The following is a 22,921-nucleotide window of genomic DNA, read 5'->3' as shown; positions in this document are numbered from 1 at the left end:
ATGGAAATAAAAACACGAAACTGTTGCAGTTCACTAGACACAGACACACACACACACACAGCGATTGGCTGCAAGGGGAGTGCTGAAATTTCGTCACATATTTTTGCGTAAATTGCCGGAAAATCGCAAATCATTGAAGATAAACATCCAAGTCAAGAAATGAACAGAAGCCAAGAAGCCGTCGTAGAAGATGGGGTAAAAAGCGGTGGAGATGTGGAAAAAAGTAGGGAAAAGGGGCGGGGAAGCGGGGACAACCGCTGAACCAAATATCGAACAATGTTAAGCAAACACTCACTCAAACACACAGACAAACAGAGATTCGGCAAGTTGTGGCAAGGCGAAGGCAAAGGCGAAAGGCATCCACCAGGCAGCTGAAAAAAGTGATGACGGGGAAATGCTCCAAAGGCACCGAGAAAAATCAATGAAAGTCATTCTACAATTTCTACAAATATTAATATTAACTCAACCAGAATTTTTATATATTTCTTAACTATAATCAATTATGGTATTTTTTGGATGACTTAGTTAATTTCTAGATCTGTTTTATAGTTGATGAGTCTGAGATGAAGTTCAGACTATATTTTGTAAGCTATAATATCTTCGTTTCCTATTAACTTAGTGAAATTGTGATGAAATCTAATTAACAACGATGTGTTATATATATATTATAACCAGCTTAGCAAGCGATATACGTATGCATAGACAGGTAACTTAACCACTTAAAAATTAACTTTTTAGAAAGTAAATTGCAGAGAACTTGTCTAGCAACAAGTATATATATAATTTGGAAAATTGTATCAAATCAAATTAATAGATATTTTCTGAGTGTATATCAGAGGCTCAGTTCTGCGGTCGCTGCCTGTCGACGAGCCTTCGATGCCAATAAAATCGGAGAGCTGGAGAAGGGAGAAGGGTGCCGGGGAAATGGGGCAAGAGTGCACTGAAGGGGCGATAGAGATAGACTAGACAGAGGGCAAAAAGCAGAGACTACGGCTGCTGGGGCAGAAACGTTTTCGCAACGCTTGAATTGCCAGTGAAGTGGGGGAGTTTGTTAGTGGAGGGGGAGCAAATCGAGGGGGTTTTTTCGAGGGGAAGACTGCCTTCAACTGCAACAAGCGGAGCTGTCTCTGGCGTTGCAGTTTCCGCATCGCCATTCGCTCGCTTTCCACGCATCTCCCACTCGCTGAACATCACTTCACCGCTCCGGGGAAATGGGGGAAAAACTGAAATCCAAATCCAGCATTAAGTAACCCAGCATGCATGGGGTCTTGACGTGTTTATAAATATTTATAAACGCGCTGAAAGGACACGATTATGCAGCAACCTTGACTGGCTCTAAGCGAACCCCGAATTTAGATTCACCTGAGTTTTTGGGAACGCTTTTCACAGCTGTTGCGGTAGATTTCAGTCAACGATTAAAGGATACAGTGGATGTTTTTAAGGTTTTATAAAAACTTTGATACCAATACATTCGCACATTTCTAAATGTTTTAAATATTATTTGAAACAAAAAACCATCCAAAATTTGGCAGTTCAATAAATCTAACATAAGGAATAAACTATTTTTTAAGACAACTAATAATGATAGATCAAAAATCCCATTTTCGTAGAATAACTCGTGTTAAAAACTTCTTTCCTTAAAGTTGTATTGTTCATTAAATCTCTTGCTTTCAAATTTATTTATATAATATCACTTGTTTAAATTGTAAAATAAATGCAAGGTTGGTTTTTTGATTAACGATTATCCACTGCGTTAAATCCGCCTTTTATATCCGGCTCCAGTTGTGAGTTCACCTGGCGTATCTAATCAATTTCGTCCAATATTTGGCCACCTTGAAGCGAAGCAAAGATTGAGATTTCGAACGAGATTGAGATGGAGATTGAACCCGAGCTTGGGCTTGTAATTTGTATTTAGTCGCCGGCTGCTCCGCTTCCTTCCAGCTGATTTCACTCGACTTGCAGCCAGATTTCTGGCTCGGCGGCTGCTCTTTAGTCTTTAGTTCCTGGTTCCTAGTCCTCCGACTTTTCCCATTAAATTGAATTTAGTTTGATTGCATTTGATTGTAGCTTATCAGAGAGATTTATGCTTCGTTAACCGTGCAGTGCAATTGAAAGGCAGAATGGGGATGTGGTACAGTGCGTTTGCATAATGCACCGCCGATGGCAGGCAAAAGCTCAACAGTTTTTAATTAAGCCGTGTGTGTGTGCGCCCGCTTTTGCGAGAGTGAAAAGCGTTATAAATAGCTCCGAGGCCTTGGGCTCACCTCGGTTCACAACTGATGATGACTGCTCCTCGCCGTTTTCTCGGCCGAGATGCGGTGGCTTAAAGTGCGCACTCATTTTGCCATTAGTACCAAGGAGCGGCGGCAGCGCTAGAAAACTCTCACTTTGGTCTATTAATGATGATTCGCACGGAACAGTCGTAAACTCAGGCTTCAAGCTAAACTGCAGTTAACCCTCTGATGGTTTTCGAGACGGATGGCTTAAAATCCAGCCAAAGAAACAATCGGTTTTATAGAATCTGCAGAGTTTTTAATGTTCCAAGTGGATTTTAAGAACATTTTTAATGATTATAAATCGCTCTGTCGAAAATAAACATGTTTTTGTGAGGAAAATATTTGATTTTGTGTTGAAAGAAATTTCTAAATCACTCCTAATTGTATAACATTTGGCAGCATTTAAATAAATATAAATTGTGAATATAAATTATTAATCTTGATAAATATTTGACTTACAAATTATATTTATATTAAAAAAATATTTCTATAGTTACTTAAATTAAATAACAATTGATTAAAATTTTAGACAAAATTCTTCCTATCGCTTGGGTGAAAATTCCTCTGCCATTTAAATAAGTTAACCAATTTCTTTGCCCAAAAAAATGTTTATACTGCTAAATGTTGCACCCAAATAAATGCAAGGGTTAAAATGCGACGAATTCAAGTCAAGTTGAAATATCATGAAGATGGATAGAAATGATGCCGCGTTAATTGCGGCGGCCTCCAAGGCAAATGCAATCTTGCCTTCACTTTGCTCGTTGAGGCGTTAAGCTGACAGTTGGCCACCTGCAGCCCCGCCCCCTTTCACCGCCGCCTCCCCCTTTCACCTGCAGCTTATCATTTGGGCCTGGCCCTGACGCGTGATGCGTTTTGATGATTGCGTGCCGGGCGTAAAAGGGACAAAGACTGTTAAATGTGTATATACATATCGGAGAAATATATATTCAGCTGTATTGCGCGCCTCGCTGCACAATTAAAAGCTGTCAAAATTTCACTTTACCCCCTCGCTTTACTCGCTTTTGCTTTGTTTTCCGCCATTATCATCAACGCCCATTGCCTTTTGATTGTCTTTGCATTTGCACAATTCAGCGCCAATTTTAAAATCATTTTCACACACGACTGCATCCCACCTCGGCCCCGGAAATGTTTACGGGCAAAGAAATCAACGCCCACGCACCCGCAGAGCAATACTATAATACGATAATGAAGTTTTCCAGCACTCCCGGGTCCGGGAATTTCCCCATCCGATCCGATAGGCACGAAGCGTGTTTGTTTATCTGCAGCGTGGCCAATGCAAATTCAGCCGCGAATACAAATAGAAATGAAATAAAATAAAATAAAATAAATTCAGGCCTTGCATGGCTGCTTAATTGCGCGCAACTTTCAGCGGCTAAATTAAACGTAAAGATTGCAATTGGCAATTGTTGTGTATGCCTGTGCGATGCCAAAAATTCAAATAACGCATACACCCACCGTCGACCACTCAGCACTAATAAGATAACAATTTATTTATGTTTACTTGCAGACAAGAGGCAGCAGATGAAAAAAACGCCAGCAAAACAAACGAAAACCATTGAACGGCCGAGACAGCGAGATTAAGCAGGTGAGATAAAGTACGAATATCTTAATATTCTGCACGTATTTGCATCACTCAGCGAGTCAAATTTAATCTGTTTTATTGTATTTGCTCTTTTGAGAGACTCTTTCGTTATTTGGCTATTTTGTGTGCCGCACTCAAACAGATTTGGATTTGCAATCAAATATTTATTTATTCCTTCCGTTGGAGAGACGAACTGGATCAATAGTTGCTCAGCGAACTAGTTTGGCGGCCTTCAACTGCATTTTTTGGATATTGTTACTAAAAGCATGTTCATATTGAGGAGAATAATACGTCACATTTTAAGAAATGAATTTTTTAATATTTTAATAAGGTTGTTCTTGTTTCATAAAAAATAATTTGTTTTTGCCTTTCCTGAAGCTTTTATCAAAAAATATATAAATATGAAAATCAAAAAGAAAATTATTTTTTTGACGATATTGATATATTTTTAAATTAATTTGGTTTCGAAAATAACTTACTAAATTCAATGGAGAAAAATATATAATTTTGAAGTGCAACAATATTTTATTTTCAATTAATTAATGCAATTAAAATCAACTTGAAATTCAACTAGTAAATGTAAAGATCTTTTTATAATCTTTTTTATAAGTAATTCAATTAACCTACATAATTCGAATTTGGTAGAGGATGCTTGTAGCCTTGACTTTCTTTAACTGAAGTCAGTCTGGCAAGAGATCAGCATCGCTCATTAACTGTGGCCGAAAGAATTCCAGTCCACTTGACCAAACACAACGCGTATTTGAAGTGCGCGCAGCCTCGAAAGTTTGCGATGCGGTCAGCGAAGAAACGCTTTGCCCACACACAAATAATTATCGCTTAATAGTCAAACCTTTTGCGGGGAGGGGAATGGAGGGCGGATACCGCAAGGCCAATCAAAGCGTCATTGAAACGGAAACGGAAACTGCAAGTCAAATGGCAGTCGGCCACAGGAAATGAGGCGCACAAGTGCCCGTGGAAGAGTGCGAAGAGGTCGACCACAGTCGCTGCTCGGCGACCGCAAATTAACGAGAATATGCCACCAACTCACACTTTTCGAATCTGGGCTTCTTTGACTGCGATTCTGACTGTGATTCTGATGAATTATTAAACGAGTGTCCGATGCAGAAACATCATCGTCATCATCGCCAACTCCATCTTCTTCTCGAGTGACCAAGGCAACGTTTGTCAACGTCTGCGGGCTCGAGGTTTGGGTTTTTGGGCTTTGGGCTGGGTTTTCGCCCTGCCTGAATGAGCGCTCAAATGAACACCGCAATGAATGTGCGCCGCATGACAAATACGTAAAGTTTCTTTTGAAATTAAGCAGCATTTGCTGCCAATTCTTAACTACATCAGCGCAGCGCAAACTTTGTCCTCTCACCCTCTGCCGAGTAGTTTTTCCTTTGGCTTCCGTTGGTTAGTTTTTACTGGGTGATGGCTGGCACACGGAAAAACTGGTGAGCCCTTCAAACTAACAAATATAAATGGTATTGTCTTTTTATAAAGTTGACATTCCCAATGTTTTTAAATACCCAAAAGCGTCATAAAAAGTTATTTTAATATATACTTGTTTATCTTGGATAATTAACGTCATATCAGATAAATATTTTTGTGCTATTAAAAAATATACAAAAGGGACATAAAACTGTAGTATAATAAATACATGTTTAACTTGGATAATGAAAGTCATATAAAATAAATATTTTTTTTATGAAGCTATTAAAAAGAATACATACAAAAGCAAATAATATTAAATACTAATTTTACTGACAGTTAAATGTTATATTACCAAATCTAAAATAAGAGGACAGTTTAAAATCGCTTTTTGTAATTGTTACTAATTATAGAAATTATATTTTGTATTTTTTTAATTATTCTTCACCCTTTTCGTGAATATACCTTTATAAAAAACCGTATCTTTTAAATAAAAAGTAATGAAATTGATTAAATGGGTAGGAAAATATCAATTATTTTTATCTGTGTATTGGCAGCCAAGAGGAGCTTGCTCATTTCAAACTTTTGACACAGAAACTAATTTTGGCAAGCGGGCGTCAGCCAGCCAACCGAGACGACGAAGGAGAAGAAGTCTTACTCCCAGATGGAGATGGATATGAAGATGGGAAAGGAAACCATCCAAAAGCTGCAAGCGTCTCTGGCTTTTCCGACTAACCAACCGAACGCCTCGCCCCTTTCCTTTTGGTGGCTTTTCATTCTTTTAGTGATTGCAATATTTCATTGCCTTTGCGGTTCGTGTGTTGCATACTTTTGAGCGATGTCGCTGAGGTTTGCCTTAATTAATTGCCACCACAAACCCACTCCCGGGTACCATTTTTAATCCGCAAAATTCGCCAGCTGCATTTTTCGCATGTGCCTTGCATTCGAATGTCGCATTTGACTTTGAATGGCGGTTTAATTGTCATTTGATTTGATTTATACCGAAAGCGCAGTGCTAGGACTGGCAAATTAACGCTTAGCTGGCACTTTGCCCACTGTCAAATCAAACATACCACCGGACAACTGATTTATGACATTTTGATTAGGCGATAAGTGTCGGGAGTCCGGCCTTTGTGCCTCCAAATGTTGTGACACTGACAAAATCCAACGCAGTTCAGTAAGGCTTTAAGCACTCTACAAATGCAACATTCGATTCAATTTGCCTTTGGCCTAACTCACCGGCAATCCCAGTCCAAATCCCAATCCCTGCCTGCCTGTGGACCAGAGCTCACCTTAATATGTTTCAATTTCATTGTGCACTCAGCAAAGCCTCCTCCGACTTGGCCAAAGCCGGAGGAGGAAAAGGAGCTCACTTGTGCATGGGAGATGTGCAGGCAGATGGAGAGGAAAATTTGTACAAATATCCCTGGAAAATAAGCCATTAAACGAGGCCAGAAAGTGGGCATTGAATGTTTGCCCATCATAAATTGGCCAAAAATTGCTTGCAAATTGCACAGCAAAAAATTTGTGGAAATCCATGTATGAAGGGGATTGGCAAACATTTACTTAAAGTACGATTATTGGCTTATACAGCATCTTAAAGCTGTACTTATTGTGTGCAATTCATTCTGTTATAATAATTTGGAAAGAAAGTTAAATTAAAATATATTTTATTAATTCTTTAAAATATAATAATTAGTCATATAACATAGACCATATGTTAAAGCAAATCTTAACTTTCACATTTTTCAAAGAAAGTGTAACTTGATTTATATATCGATTTTATTTAACAACATTTTTAAATCTATCTAAATAATCTCCAAAATATTTATTTTTTATGTAATATTTTCCGTATATTTATTACTGTTTACAGTTACAAACTCCAATCGTCTTTCTTTTTCATTTTTCTACTTTATTTAAATTGTTTTTTTGAGAAAGCAGCAGTTGATGCTGCTGTGTCAATTACACGGCTAAAATGTTCACACCTTTCGTTAATAATGCAGCTGCGAAACAGAGATGCATCCAGCAGATAAAGATAAAAATACAACCGTAGATACAGTATCTGGCGTCCAAGGAAGTGCGCCAAAGAGCTCAAGCTGATTGCATTTCATTTTCAATTTAACTTGCTTTTATTTCGAACTGCTGCTTTCGCTGCTGGTAATACCGCCGTTCGAGCTGCCGGTCTTTGCAATTACCATCGGAGGGCAGACAACAGTTGGAATTACATTTTCAATATTTCCCAGCAGCAAAGGCAACAGCAACAGCAACAGCAAAAACACCAGCATCAGCTTCATTTTTTCATTCGCTCCGCTCCGTTCCGCTTTTGCCCTTTTGCCTAGATTCTTGCGCACTATGGCCATAAATTTTTAACTACAAGCTCTTGAATGCAATTACTTTTCAATCTTTTTTTTTATTTTTTTTCCAGCCCCTTCTTGTCTAGTCGGGCACTTGCCCTATGTATATATGTTCTATAGTTGAACGCGAAAATTGCTTATTTCAACATTCAACTTTGAAAAGTTTCGTTTCGTCTCGTTACGTTTAAGAAAAAAAATAAGAAAAAGTGGCCATAATTCTGCCAGAGGTCTATCACTTTCTTCCCCTTATCTTTCCCCCGAATTTTCCCACCTCTCTCCAGCCGACTCGTCTGATTACTTTTATTTTTGTTGCCGCGTATTTTTTTAGCGCTGAAAAAGTAGGTTGAACTTTGTATTATTTGATCAGGAATTTGACATGATGGTTTATGCAAAGGCAAAAAATGTAAAAATATAAAAAGTTGCCATGAAATCTAGGCGACATTTTTCATTCCATTTTCTTCCGACTGCACTTTGCACCACTACTAATGCCCTCCACTGACAAGGCAGTTAAGAAACTTGATCTGGGCGATTTTGAAGTGGCAGAGTCATTCCCTTTACACAAATAATGCATAATGTGAAGCGGAAAAATAGCTGAATAAATTAGGGTGGCTTTTCAGCAGATAAAAAAATATTAGCTCAATATTGCCAGATGCAAAGTATCTCTTGAAAAATGTTTTCCCAAAAGGATAGGCATTTTTCTATAGAAAAAACTAAATGGTATAATAAAACAATGAAATACATTTTTTAATTGTAGTTAAAACTAACTCTTTGGGAATTAAAAATATTTATGACATTTTTAATACCACTTTAAATCAATGGCCTATTAAATAGTATATCTTATCTTAATTTTAGTAAACGTATGCTTTGAATGCTTTCTACTTTAAAACAAGAGAGAACGCTATAGTCGGGTGCCCCGACTATCAGATACCCGTTACTCAGGTAAAGGGAGTGCGAGGGAGATGGAGATAGAAACTTTGATCACGCATAACTTTTTAACGAATGGTCCGATTTGAAAAATTTCTTCTACATTTCGATAGGTATTGATAAACACAATAAAACTGCATTTTTACTTTTCCGAAATATTTAAATTTTTAAAATCGTGTATAAGCGATTGTGGGCGTTAAAGGGGGCGTGGCACCTTTTTGAAACAAACTTGCGCTGCGTAGGAACTCCTAGAATCTGCATGCAAAATGCCAATCTTCTAGCTTTTATAGTTTCCGAGATCTCAGCGTTCATACGGACAGACAGACGGACAGACAGACGGACAGACGGACAGACGGACATGGCTATATCGACTCGGCTAGTGACCCTGATCAAGAATATATATACTTTATAGGGTCGGAAACGCTTCGTTCTAGCTGTTACATACTTTTGCACGAATACAATATACCCTTTTACTCTACGAGTAACGGGTATAAATACTGCATAAAGGAGGAACATTTCTCCTCAGTTTAGGATGTCATTACTAATGATCATCGAAGTGTCTGCCGTCTTTCTCTGAGATCATTAATGAATCCTGAAAGGAAAGGTGTTGCAGCTGTCTCCGCTCGCTAATCCCGCATTTATCCTTGCTGCAGTTCACCCTTTTCGCATCAGGAAAATGCATGTTCATCCGGCAGCCGCTTGCAAATATTTTCAGCTGCTTGGGAAAATACGTTGTGTAATGTCACTTAATCTTTTTATACGCGCCAGTTGAAATGTATATTTTTTGTTGTAAATTGCCGGGGCGTCCGCGTGGGCGGATTAGTGAAACGGATTAAGAATGAAAGTGTTTGCAAAATACTAAAACTTTATGACCGGCAGCAGATTAAGAATGAATTGTTTTTTATTATGCCAACCGACAGGGCGTAAGTCAAATATGCAGGTAACGCGCAGGTAAAACAAGTCGAGGATCCCAAAAAAGTCGGGATCGCAAAGGGTCAGGTAATTTCAGGCAGTACGCGGGATGTATAAAAACCTTTGTGGGTGGTGAACAGAGCATCAATCAACTGGCAAACGTTGAGCAAGCAACATCAGCATTGGCTTCAGCTATATCTGTGAGCAACAGCAATCATATTACTAAGAGCAACAATTGGAGTGCCTAGAACATTAGCCACAACAAAATTTCAAACCCATATAATTCCCAACACATTACTACGGAAGTCCACATACATCGAGCAAATATGCCCCGCTACCAGAAACTTATCAACGAAAGCGACAGCAACCCGGCAGCAACTATCACCCAGCAACAGCAGCAACATCGCAATCAACAGCAGCAACATCGCTATCAACAGCAGCAACACAAGTCGGAGAGCGTGGGCTATCACCTGTATTTGTACCGCCAGCAGCTTTCTCAGAAAAAAGTGGAGTACATGAGGCTGTCCAAGGCCAAGTACATCATCACCGACTCACTCCTGGCCAAAACGGTGCGGAATTTGAAGGGCTGCAGCATCGACGAACTGAAGACGGTCAATCACCAGATCGTGTTCCGGCACAAACTACGTCATCAAATCCAACGACTCCGCAAGCTGAGAAGTCTGGGGATCAAGAACGCCAATCCCAAGATGGAGAGCACAGAACTGTGAAGCGGAGCGAAAGGATCAGGATCAGCAGGAGCTTCCTTTGGCTATGATTTAAGCATAGCTTCAAAGGAAATTCCCATAAGGCGAACACAATCTCTTCCTAATTTTACACAACGTTAAATTGGCTAGAACCAGCTATATTATGTCATTAGTTTAAGTGGCGGGCACTGCATAAATTTATAAATGTAATTTTTAAGATATAATTTTAAAGTTTAGAAAACAAAAAACAAATACATTAGCTAAATATAGCTTATTATACAAGAAAAAATGGTTTTTCAATTTATAAAATTAATTTCTTTATTATTTTTTCATAAAGAAATACGATAATTCCACTTATTAAGTGGCAATTGTTTTAATCAAACTAATGATTAATAAACAAAGCAAATAACCAACACTTTTTTAGACCTAATAAACTCTATTAGCCACGACTTCCGTGCACTAATAATAACAAAGATTAATCAATTAATTAGGTAAACAGAATGAAGATTTTTTTAGTGACTGTGATTAATCAATATTGCTAAACTCATGGAATTTTGAATTTATCAGTTCGTCGGCATTGTTAAGAACTTAATAAGTAGTCACATCACTTTTGATTTGAATTACAGATATGCAATTAATTGACATTACATTTCGGCCTCTTCGTGTCCATTATTTTGACCCCAACTGTAAATATTATTTTTGGAAATATTTCGTCTGTCACAATTCTGTTGCCGCCTTCTCGAAATTAGACAACGACATTGATGTGGACAGAAGCAACCTCAACGTAACTATCAACTGAGGCCAATTTGTGGCAGCCACTAATTGAGTTCCCTGTGTAGCATCTTGACACGTGTCAAGACAAATCATCTTGGCTTTTCTTCTCTTATCTCTGGACCACAAGTCATTATGAGCCTTTCGGGTGCATTGAACCCGAAATACCATCGATTGGCAAACGCATTTTTTACCAAACGCCAAAAACTTGCATGAGGAGCGATAAACGCGGCCCATGGATGATTGGCGACTTTTTGGGGTAGCTTTTAATTGGAAAATAATATTCACAAAGTGCTTTACACTTAACTGGACACCGACATCATTATTTTCACTCAAATAACATTAATAAATGCCGACTGGCCCCCGCTCTACGCTCGTAATAAATAAATGGCGCACATAATGCGGCCAGTAAGTCAATTTTATTATTGAAATGAGTTGCGATGTTCAAACAGAAACCTCAGCCAAAGTGAATGTGAGTGTTAACAATTAAAATACACACACGCACGGGGTGTTGTTTTACATATGCTCGCAATTATGCAGTCTGTGGGCGATGCAATTTGCAAACACTCAAAAGTAGACTATGAAAAATGTCGCGCACATTAAATTTTCCACACAATCAATTTCGTGGCAAAAGGAGCACTTTATCCATACGTTAATTTTTATAAAATGTATTTATTCATATACGTATGCTTAATAACTTAAACATCCCATTAAACATTTCAACTTGAAATTTAAATCAATTTTTTTATCTTGTAAGGCATAAAACTTAAAGCGACAGCAGTCGATTAGTGCGCTTTATTATGAGCAGCATTTTCATTATGTTTATTATGAGCTACCCACGGGTATGGGTTGTGCCCACTTTTCCGCCCCAACCGCCAAGAAAACTCCAGCGTTGCCGGCCCGTTTCGAGTTAATGCAATAAATAAAATTTCAACTGCACCGTCGGGCATGTTTAGCCGCATGAAAAGCGACAGTAAGCCGTGCCTGCATAAGAAGTTGCCTGTTTATCTTGGCCCGGTCTTTGCCTTTTGTTTATCCCGGTGTTCAGTAGAGGTCCTGGTGCCCCAGCAACATAACAACTGTCCCTGGACCCCTTTTTTTCCACTACACTTGCTCATCTGCTGCACAGGAAAATATTTATGCTACAAAATTATGGAGTTCCTGAAATGAATATAATTTAATTTCAAAGGAAAGAATAAAATACCTATAAATGTTGCTATTTTGCCTTATCAGCCTTTTTAAATTCAATTGTATCGTAATTCTATTTTTATTTTTAGTCCGTTGCCCTTTAAATATTTAGAAGATAATGGGCTCTACATAATAAAATGCGGAATATGAAAATTATATCTTATTGCCTCAATAAATTTTTGGCAATGGTTAATTTTTATAAAAATATCTTTTGTAAATTTCTAGTAAGGCATGGTCGGTTATTCACATGCTTTTAATGATGATTTATAACTTTATTAGGACAAGAGAACTCCTTTATTAACACATGTTTAACTATTAGAAGTTATTAAGTTTGATTAAAGTAAATATTTAATACAAAGATTAAAATTCCTAAATATATTCTTCTATGATAACCCTTAAAAAATAAAGCATTAGTGGTTTCCCCCTGTGTACTTCCCTGTCACTAGATGGCTGTTTTCTTTCAAAAAGTTGCCTTCTGTGCTGGCCTTGTTGTTGGCTTTGGCTTTGGCTTGGGCCCGTTTGGTTAGCGCAGTCGCTTGGCTGCCTGCTTGGCCAACTGCCCTAATGAGTTTACAAAAAGTTTTGCTTTAGCAAAATGCGCAGGAGAGGCGAAGGAGTTGGCAGGAACTGCCCAGCATGTTATACAAATTGCAGGGGCCCTGGACAAAACTGTCATCAACGTGTCGTCCTTCTGCGGTGGTTGCATGTGGATGGTGGATTCAGGATGGAGGATGGAGTATCCTGACTTAGGCTGCCAGCCATTTGTTTACCTATCCCATTTGTGGGCATGTTGCATTGTTGCCTGTTACTCGGCGACCAAAGCGAAAGTTTTCGCATTTACGTTGGTGTAGAACTTGCTGCAGAATATGCATTTTAATTAGTTTAGCAAAGTTAAGCAACTCCAGCCAGACAGTCTCCGTTTGCGTCTGGTTAATTGCGTAAATTTAATGGCTGCTTCTGCATCTGTCGCTGCACTTTAAGACAAACGAGGTGTGTGCGTTAACTTGGCTGGCAAAAGTTTTGCCAGCGCCTACAGCCTACAAGTAAATGTACCACAAAAGTTGTTAACATTTCACATTTCACTAAGTAGCAAATTCAATTAGTTTGTTGTCGCCTCCCTTCGTCCCGTTTCAAAACCATGTGTACGTTTTAGTAAATTACTTTAATGCCTCCAAAAGTTCCTTTCCCGGTTTCGGTTTTGGCAATTTATGCCTGTCGTAATTTACTTAACTGTCTGGCGCATAAATTAATTTCCCAAAGCATAAATCTGCCGACTGTCTTGAAACTGCATTGTGGCCGAAACGAGGCTGCAACTGATGGCAGGAAAGATCCCTCATTAGGTTTTTCAATAAATTTAATTCAATATAAATAGAGTGCCGGCTCAGACGGGTTCCGCTGCCAGTCAGCCGTCAGCCACTTCATCTTCGTCTGCGCATCCGTCGGGTTCTTTTGGCAACCGCCTGTGGCAGCAGCAGCGGGGCAGGAAGCAGCTTCACAGTTGCACACGTCGCCTTCAGAGAGGACTTAAGGCAGCTGAAGCTTATGCTCCTGCTCCTGCAGCTCCATCTCCTGCAACTCCATCTCCTGCTCAGGATGAAGCTGCTGCTTCCACTACAACGCTTGGCAGCCGAAAATCCCGGAGGCTATCCACTCAGAGAAAATCGGGAGTCTCAAATACCATATTTGATTATTAGGTAAACAAATTAATATTTATTTCAATTTTATAAGTATTCTTTCTTAGAATGAAAACATATTGCTTGCGGTTCATATATAAAAGAAATTTCTTGTAACTTTATTTACTAAGTCCACTTTCATTGACAAATGAAAATATTTAAAACACTTATGGAAAGTTTCCAAATTATATTCTATAACTATTTGTTAAAGCTATTGGAGCTATTTTCTGAAGTGCTATTTTCCCAAGCAAAGCTAATTGTAAACATTTTAAAAAAGTAGCCCTTAATCATTGGTTTTTAGAAAGATTTATTTGAAATTTTTAGAATCATCACAAGGTATTGACTTGTGGCAAGTCTTTTGGCAATGAAGAATCGGGAAATTTTACATTGATTTGATAACTCAACAATGATGCTAAATGCTGGCAGAACAATCTATTGCAGTTGAGTTTTACTGGTTGCCTCAATATTTCCTCTATTATGACTTGTTTTCCTCAGTGACTTAATAATCGTAGTACAGTAAATTAAATATTGTTTTAAACTAAACTTTATATGGTGTTTTTATCAGTGTTTCTGTGCAATGCCCTCAGCGCTTCCTGATCCCTTTCGAGTACCCTTTCTTCTCACTCTCCTGCATTATATTTCTTGGCCTGAGCTGAGCTTAGCCAAGCGCTTGAAACGCGTAAATTTGGCGCTCCAAAGCGGTGATTATGTCGTCGTCGTCTGGTTCTGCTCCCCCTCCACCTCCACCTCATCCTCCCATTTCCTTGGCCAATTTTTCGAACTGACTGCAACGGTGGCGCCGGCGACGTCATCACTTGAATAAATTAAGTTGCTGACAAACAGCTAAATGAAATTGTTAATTTAGAGCTGCACAACGGAGCGTATGCTTGATGTGTCTGCGTTACCTGGGAAACCGGAGTTGCCTGTTGGCCATCCAGTCGTTCAGCGTCTGCAATCCGCTAAGCCGCTTATGGCATGATCCCAATCCAACGGCCAGCATATGCTCACATCAATGGAAGCACCTAGTTTTTTCCCTGAGCTCAACTCAGCTTCTTTATTTCGCCTTTGTCTGTGCGCTATAATTGCATTTTAAATGTTCGCACAGCTGCAAATGGGCAAATGATTACTGGAATTTATATTAAACTTTAACCCCCAGTCACTTAATTAGCCCGGCTTCGACTTCAGTTGCAGTTTCGATTGGGCGTTAACTACTTTTTCATATGACCATCAATCTGCGGCATGGCCAAGTTTCGTGGGTGGCTGGGGGTTGCAGAAACCGACACCTAACTACCAAAAGGTCCAAGACAATAACAAAATCGGAAAGAAAAAGGGGAAAACTTTGTGCACAGAGAGAGAGAGAGTCAACTTGGAAATATATTGAAAAATGCAGTAGTTCTTTTTTCCACTTGCCTCCTCGAAGGAAGCAAACTTTTGTGCAACTACGTTGCGTCTGTCCTGGCCCCTCTCGATTCTGGCCCTTTGCCTTTGCCTAAACTGACGTAAATTTATAATGACAAATTGCATTTGGCGCAAATGCGGCGAATAAAAAAACGTGGCGAAGCGATTCTCCAGCAGTCGCGGCCAATTGAGCGTGAAAAATTATGAAGCTGGAATGGAAACGGATTAGACCAAAGCCAGCCAGACAGCCAGAGACAATCAAAGTGCTTAATTACAGCTTAAATCCGCTTAAATGCAAATTCTTCTCTCTGATTGCTGATTATGCCAAGTGAAAAATGAATGCGCCAGGTAAAGAAGTCGCAGACAAAAGTGAATGACTTTCACAAAACCATCGACAAGGGAATCAATAGAAAGAAAATAAACATAAAAGGAGATGATACAATGAAAGTAAATTAAATGATGTGCAGTCCCTTTAAAAATTTGAAATGAATATGCTAAGTTATGTTCAGCATTAAGGGTAAGGTGAAATTTGGAAGTTTTAGTGAAAACGGTCGATTAAATTATTATTTGATTGATTCATTTTATTTGTTTTGCATGCTGTATAAAGAAGATTATAAAATTTAATAGAGAATATAACTTAATAAAATGAAAAATGTTCACATAAAAAGTAAATCTTTTAAAATGTTATTGCTGGGAAATTTGTCAACGAAAGTCTTTATAGATTTGTCTGCCACTTCGGAATATTTTATAGAATAAACAGTATATTAATAATTAATAAAACAATAACACAATTTTATATAAGTTACCTAAATATACGACCATTGGCAATTGCCCCTTGTCAGAAATTAGATAATCTTCAAAAACTAGATATTTATATGTATTATATGTACTATAGAACTATATACTATAGAACCCGTCCCACCCTGCGTATGAGTATTATTTTTTAGGAAGTGAAACTCGCCATAATGCTTACAATTTCAGCACCTCAACCTCGAACAGTCAGTCAAACCGGCAACAAACAAAAGTGGCTTAAATTTCACCCATGTCCATGCCCATGTTGCTGTTGTTCCCGATCATGTTGCTACTTCGCTGTGTTGCCATGTTGCTGTTTGGGGTCATGGCAGCACTCCTACCTTACCCACGGGGCAAAAGCGCCACCGCGTCAAGCGATAAAGCAAAAAATGACACGTTTTTAATTTTATTTCACACCTACACAAGGGCAGCCGGCAACGAGGAGCCGCTGCTGCCATGTAATCAAAACTGCAAGAGAGCAACAGTCACAACAGCAACACGAACAGCCACTGCTGGTGACAACAATGCAACTAACTGAAAGGCAGGCAGCACGGTACAAGTTGAAGGCGGTGGCCAGATCCAGAGCCAGAGAAAAATTAGATTTATCACGAGTGGTTGCCGGAAAAATTGTCAACATTTATCAACATTTCTCAACGGGACAGTGGCGGCGGCAGAGCGCGAACGTGTTTGCAGGCCAAGAACCCGAAAACAGAAACGAGAACAACAATAAGAAAACTCTGGCCAAGACTAAGCCGGGCCAAGACCAGGTCCAAAGTGTGCCAACACCTCTCGCGTGGGAGTTCGCCTCGCATTTTGATTAATATCCACTAGCACTCTAGCCCACTAGCAGGATGCAGCGGCAACATCACGGAACAGCAACTGGCAACAGAAAGCGGCAACACCAAGAGCAACAATCGCAACAGGAAAACAAGAAAAGATTCTGGCCCGTCGCCGTCGTCGTCGTCGTCGTTGTCCAGTTGCCACTGATTGTGAAAAGTGGTCACGATGATGACAAAAATTCACTGGCGAAATGAAAACAAAGTTGCACGCTTTTCCAACCAGTGTGTAGGTGCTACTCTCGGCCAACTCTCTCTCTGCCAATCTCCACTCTCTAGTGAAAGCAGCCTGAAAAGAACTTTCCCAAAAAAAGAAAAGTGGCAGAGCCTTGAATGCGGTTTATATTCTTTTGACTGGTTTATTTGATTTGGCAGCCAAGGAGTACGAATAAGCTGGAGAATTGTGAGAAATTGCTGGGGATTTGTGTGTGGCAAATTGAGTTTCAAGCATTGATGCGATTGAAGCTGAAAAGACACAGCTGCCCAAAAGTGAGCGAACAATTTTAGTTATTTAGGGCCCAAAATTAATTAAGGTAAACATGATATATTTTGCGGATCAATTTCCTGCCTAATCCATGGCCATTTTTTAGGTCCGCCTTTCATTAGCAAACTGAAAAGCGAAACACAAACATTAGATGAAACCCTAACAGAACGGCCACTACTCTTTTTCCCCCTGCCTGCACATAATCGCATTTTAAACTTTTTCAATAATAAAACTTTTCTAAACGGATTTCCCGCTGGACGCGTTGCGCTTTAATAATTTTTCCGCTTTTTATCTTTTTCTTTCCAGGCAGCAGGCGGTTTTCAGCTGATGAGCAACAAAGGACAGAGTGCATCGGAGCCATTAATTTAAATTGGGTATTATGAGCGCACTAGCAACAAGGACAGAAAGGTTAGTCGTGACTTTAAAAACAAATAAAATATTCTATGCCTTCTTTTTTTATCTAAATGATAGTGATGTAACATAAAACCGATTTTCCTTAACGTGAATTTGAAAATAAACTAAGAAACGATAACAACTGTTCAAGATTGAATTGTTAAAAGTGATTTTAATGCTTTACTTTTTAGAGATATTATTTATTTCTATGTCAAGGTTACATTTGCTTAAAATAGGCTATTATAAATTGAGCATAAATAAACCGTAATAAAGTGACCATAATATATATAACTTTAAATTTTAGTAAGTTTAAAATGAGGGTATTAAACAAAGCCATTAAAAAAAAATTATTGTGTTAATGAAAAGAAAGCTAATTGATACTCTTCATAAAAATAACATAAAAATGGAAATTGAAATCATAAAAGAGATCTTTAAAAATCCAAATGTACGTAAAGATAAAATCAAAGTAAAGTTGAATACAAAGCTTTTTATATGTATGTTTGTATTTTTTCATGCAGCTCATGTACGACAAGTCCAAGAAATCGTGGAGTCAGCGGCTCAAGACGCTCGGCAGCGGTGACAGCGTGGACAAGAACGCTTCTCTAGCCGCCGTCAGCGGGATGCAGGCCATGCAGCAGCTGCAGCTGCACATGCAGCAGCAACAGCAGCAGCAGCAGCAACACATGGCGCACCATGGCCACCACCAGATGGTGACCGCGTATCAATTGCCGCCAGTTCCCTCCGCCGAATTCCTGCCCAGCGCCCTCTCACGTTCGATGAAGTACGCGGAGCCGTGGATCTACGGCACAGTGCGGGGCATTCCCGCCCGCCCCTCCTACGGCTATCATCCCCATGCGGCGGCGATTTTCGCGGCAACGGAGGGCGTGCCCGGCACCACCGCCCTGGCCGTGGTGATCTGCTCCTGTGCCGAGTACTTGAACGGCACGAAACGTGACGTGAAGAAGGCGAGCGTGTGCAAGAAGTGCAAGGGGTCGCGCCTGCCCCTTGCCACCATCGGCGGCACTGGGGGCACAGTGCGTCTGCCAGCTGTCAGCGGAGCCGGGAACTCGCGTCGACCCACCATGGCGGCCACCATGCGGGTGGTGAGTGCCACCAAGAAATCACGTCCCTCCATTCTGGATCCGCAGAAGGATCCCTACGACCTGATGCGACGCACGCGACTCCTTTCCCCAGAACCGAGTTGCAAGGATGCGGACGGCAAGTCACGTAGTCGCAGTGAGTCGGGGGCAATCAGCCCAGGGGTCGCACTCGAACCAGGGCACCTCCGCCCCCAGCCCCTTCCAGCCAGAAGTCCCAAGGGGCCGTCCTTCCAGCTGCAGCAGTTGCTGATCCCACGGACTGCTGGCTCATGGAGGACAATGAATCCCTGCTCCAGAGCAGCGGTTTGGCTTCGAGGGCGGCCAGTCGGCGGTCCATACTCCGATGCCACGTCAATCCCTACGACCTGATCTCAAGCGAAAGTGGTAAGCTGCAGAGTGACCTAAGGAAGCCCCACGACCACTTCGATGTGGCCGATGCCCGGCTCAACGATGACCAGCTGGAGCGGAAGAGGAGCTCCACCAGCAGCAGCAGCAGCAAGTTCTACAGCGGCAATGTGGCGGCCATTGCTGGCCAGCGGATCAGTCTGGGCGATAAGTCCGGCGATAACTCCGATCCAGGTGACAGCTATGAGCGAATTATAGTAGTCTCTGGCGGAGAGGCGACATCTAATGGACCGCGACGACCGCCGCGCAATAAAAAAGCGGATGAGCCGGCAGAAATCCCGACAGCAACAGCAGCAACAATCACAGTGAAGCCCAAGGCGGCTACTCCCACTGAAGTGGAAAAGTCGGTAGAGAACGATGATTCGACTTACACAGTGCTCACTGTAACGCCCACTTCGCCAGCCATCAAGTCCATTCTTAAGCGCCCCTCGACTCTGGAGTTGCCTGGAGTGGGGGCATCTCCTCTGCCACTTCCTCCGACTGGTGACAATTCTGGCCTGGTGACGCCCGCGGGCAAGTCACAGTTCTATATACCAACGCCGACGGGGACAGCTGCCACGCCCACGCCCACCAGCACGCCCATGGCCACATCAACACCTACACCCATTGCCGTTGCAGCAGCAATCACGCCGGGTTCACGCAAAAAAGTGCAATTTATGGTCGAGGATAAAATCATAGCCACGACTGCGACAGCGGCGACAACTGATGACAGCGATGCCAGTGTGGCTGCAACGAAAACAAACTACGAATACTACAATCGCAAGCGAAACGCGGCAGCAACAGCAACATCGCCGACAACAGCAGCAACATCAACAGGGACAGCAGCAACATCAACGGATCAGCGGGAGGCAACGCTATTTGCGGCTGACGTTGATGATGAGCATAACTTTACAACTTCCGCTGAGCCAACTCCGTTCATAAAGCCGGATAGTTTGCATTATGAAGATGTCCTGCCAGGGCCCCAAATATTTGACAGCAGCAACAGCAGCAGCAGCGAACAGCCAGCTGGCGGCGGGTCCTCCAAATTATTACTGCCAGCGGATGGGTCGCCGCATGTCACTGCGAATCCTGTCAGCGTTTTAACAACTGGTGAGTACTGCGAATTCCACTCTGCCATTAAACAGTTGACTTTTAATTATGAGAAGGACTTTCGCAAGGCCAGCGCTTTTTCATTTATGTTTCATTAGTTAACTCTACTACAGGTCAAAAGGAATAATAATATTGCTTATAAGCATGTGGCAGTCTTTTTGAATATAAAGGAATATGAAATATACATATATCATAACAACGTTAGATTCCTCAATAATATTTTAAAGAATTAATTTCTATGCTGAATGCGAAAGATTTTAAATTTTGATTTTGAATTGTTCAGTGAATTTTGATTTCGTTGGGTTTTTTATCACTATAAAACAAATATTTTCAAAGCAGAAATATGGAAGTCTAAAATGTAGTTTACCAAAAGCTACTGTTATACACACTATTTCATCTTTCTGTATTATGAACAATCCAAAAACTCCATATATTTTTGTTGGTCTACACTTTTTTTTTGTGTACTGTTCATAAATTAAGTCTATTCCCAAGTGGAAATGCGACACTCCCATTCACTGCCTGCTATTTTACTCCTATTTTAACTGTCTTTCTGTCATTTATTCATTCGCTCACTGGACTTATTTGTTTTTAAGTGAAAATGAAAATGCTGGCATTGTTTGCTAATTGCTCATCATCACGGCACGGTCTGTGGAGTTTGCCACATTGCACATTACGTATACGCAAAGTTGTCGGCGACACTTTATGCATTATACAAATTCCCTAACAAGCATGAAAACTGTTTTGGCGAGGGGTTGTGTGAGGGCCAATTGAAATGGTGACATTTCAATGGGAATGGCGATGGGGGGATGGGAAGGGGGAGGGGGTCACACCTGGTGCAAGTTCACGCAGGGGTTAACACCATAATCAAGCATCAGACGGAGCCGCAGTCAGGCCCTTTGACACAGTCTCCCTGTCACCGGCACACGCTCTGCCGCCCACCCACCGAATCACCAGCTGAACCACCCCCAAAACCCATCCCCACATCACGTAGCTGAGCGGCAAACACAACGACAGTTACAACTACAACGGAAACGACTAGCAGGCCAAGTCAACGTGACATTTGCACCCACAAATGGCAGCGACGCACGGCGATATGCCAGCGAACTACTACTATTCACATTCGCAATTCACATATGCATGCTAACTTCAGGTGGAGCCTCAGAGTAGGCGGTGGCAGGGGGGAGGGGCGTGGCACACATGTTCGACTTCATTCAAAGCAAATTAACAGTCGGCACTCTGGGTTAAAGCCGGCGGGGAACGGAGCCCATAGACAGACAAAAACTTTGCATTCAATTAAATTTCAACGGTGAAGAAAAACTTGTGTCCGTCAGGGAATCGAGTTGAGTTCAGTTGAGTTGATCTGAACTAAAGAGACATAAGTGGGTATCAGGATAAATACACTCAACTAAATTAGGTCACCTGAAGAAATTATTTCCATAAATAAGTTTGCTTGTTATTATTAACTATTTTTCTTCAAGCTTCAACAGTTAATTTGTGTATATGTATGCTAAAGAAATCCATGAAATATAAATTTGTTTGAGATTATGTTGGAAAGGGTATATTATTATTTATTTTAATTATTTAAATATTGTTAGTTAAGGGGTTGTCTATTTTAAAAATGTTTATACAACAATTTGTTTTCCAATAATATCCTGTATAAATGGCAACCACTTCCAAGAACTTGCAATAATGGTCTTTGTTACACGATCGCTGAATGTCACCATTATTTTCGAAGCTCACATGTTTCTAAAGCCCTCCTTTCATAACGAGTCTTTTCTTTCGGAGGACAGATAAGAGTTTTTAACTTGGGTATCCCAGCAATGCGGCCAGACAATGCCAACGCATCGCGAATTTCGCAGGCGAATTTCTTGAGAGCCCAAAGACACCAGGGCGTCAGCCAAGCGACCACAATTGCGATGACTTCGCTTATGGCTGTCTATTATGGCCCGAAGGAGTGGGTTCACTGGGAGGAGGAGTGGAGCACTGGAGGAGTGGGGGAGCAACAGCGTCACAAAGGTGACATGGTCGTGGCCATGGCGCCCACGTGTCCCAGCAAGACAATTACAAAGTTCCTCCTGCGCGCTGGCTGCAATTTGTTGCATTGTTTGCCGGGAGTTAAAGCACTTGGAACTTTGCAAACTATTTTTGATTTGATTTTTGAAATTGGTTCGCTACGGGCGCTTAGCCACCCACCATATTCCGACCATCAGGCGACCGCCTCCCGAGATGATTTATGGCGCACGTGTTGCATTCACCGGAAAAAGAGAAAAAAAAGATGGAGAGTGGGTCGCCAGACGGGCCAAATCGCAGTGAAAGGCATTAAACTGATAGAGTCTGGCCGCTCGACGGTGAAATTTGCATTTCTAATGCCCAAACGCCAACGCCGAAAACTTTGAGTCATGACCATGGCCTGAACTCGCCGGATTATTAATATTTCATATTGGTCTGTGATAGGCGAAAAGTGCGCCTCGATATTCGACTTCCGAATGGAATTTGAATGGAAATTGTAATATTTTAAGTGGTGCAGGCTTTGGCAAAACTTTTTACCTTCTTTTAAATCGATAGGTATTTATATGTTACTATTCATT

The 22,921-nt window shown here is 40.8% G+C and overlaps 2 protein-coding genes across 2 annotated transcripts in view; both read left to right on the top strand.

Annotated features, from left to right (window-relative positions):
- Positions 1–22,921, top strand: part of LOC108045610 — a 118,955-nt gene that overhangs the window by 65,376 nt on the left and 30,658 nt on the right. Inside the window, 4 exon segments of the mRNA XM_044457627.1 lie at positions 3,805–3,882; positions 17,653–17,754; positions 18,258–18,981; positions 18,984–20,333. Coding sequence (XP_044313562.1) covers positions 18,261–18,981; positions 18,984–20,333 — 2,071 coding nt within the window. The 5' untranslated portion in view covers positions 3,805–3,882; positions 17,653–17,754; positions 18,258–18,260.
- Positions 9,825–10,420, top strand: LOC108044043. The gene has a single exon (XM_017122896.2). The coding sequence runs from the start codon at positions 9,827–9,829 to the stop codon at positions 10,226–10,228; it is 402 nt and encodes a 133-aa protein (XP_016978385.1). The 5' UTR covers positions 9,825–9,826; the 3' UTR covers positions 10,229–10,420.

Source organism: Drosophila rhopaloa, unplaced genomic scaffold, assembly GCF_018152115.1.
Source record: "Drosophila rhopaloa isolate 14029-0021.01 unplaced genomic scaffold, ASM1815211v1 contig_163, whole genome shotgun sequence".
In the NCBI taxonomy this organism is placed as follows: domain Eukaryota; kingdom Metazoa; phylum Arthropoda; class Insecta; order Diptera; family Drosophilidae; genus Drosophila; species Drosophila rhopaloa.
This window is presented reverse-complemented; position numbering and strand designations above follow the sequence as displayed.

Bases quoted from the DNA above. Each gene is read 5' to 3' on its own strand.
- LOC108044043 (XM_017122896.2), top strand. From the start codon at position 9,827: ATGCCCCGCTACCAGAAACTTATCAACGAAAGCGACAGCAACCCGGCA.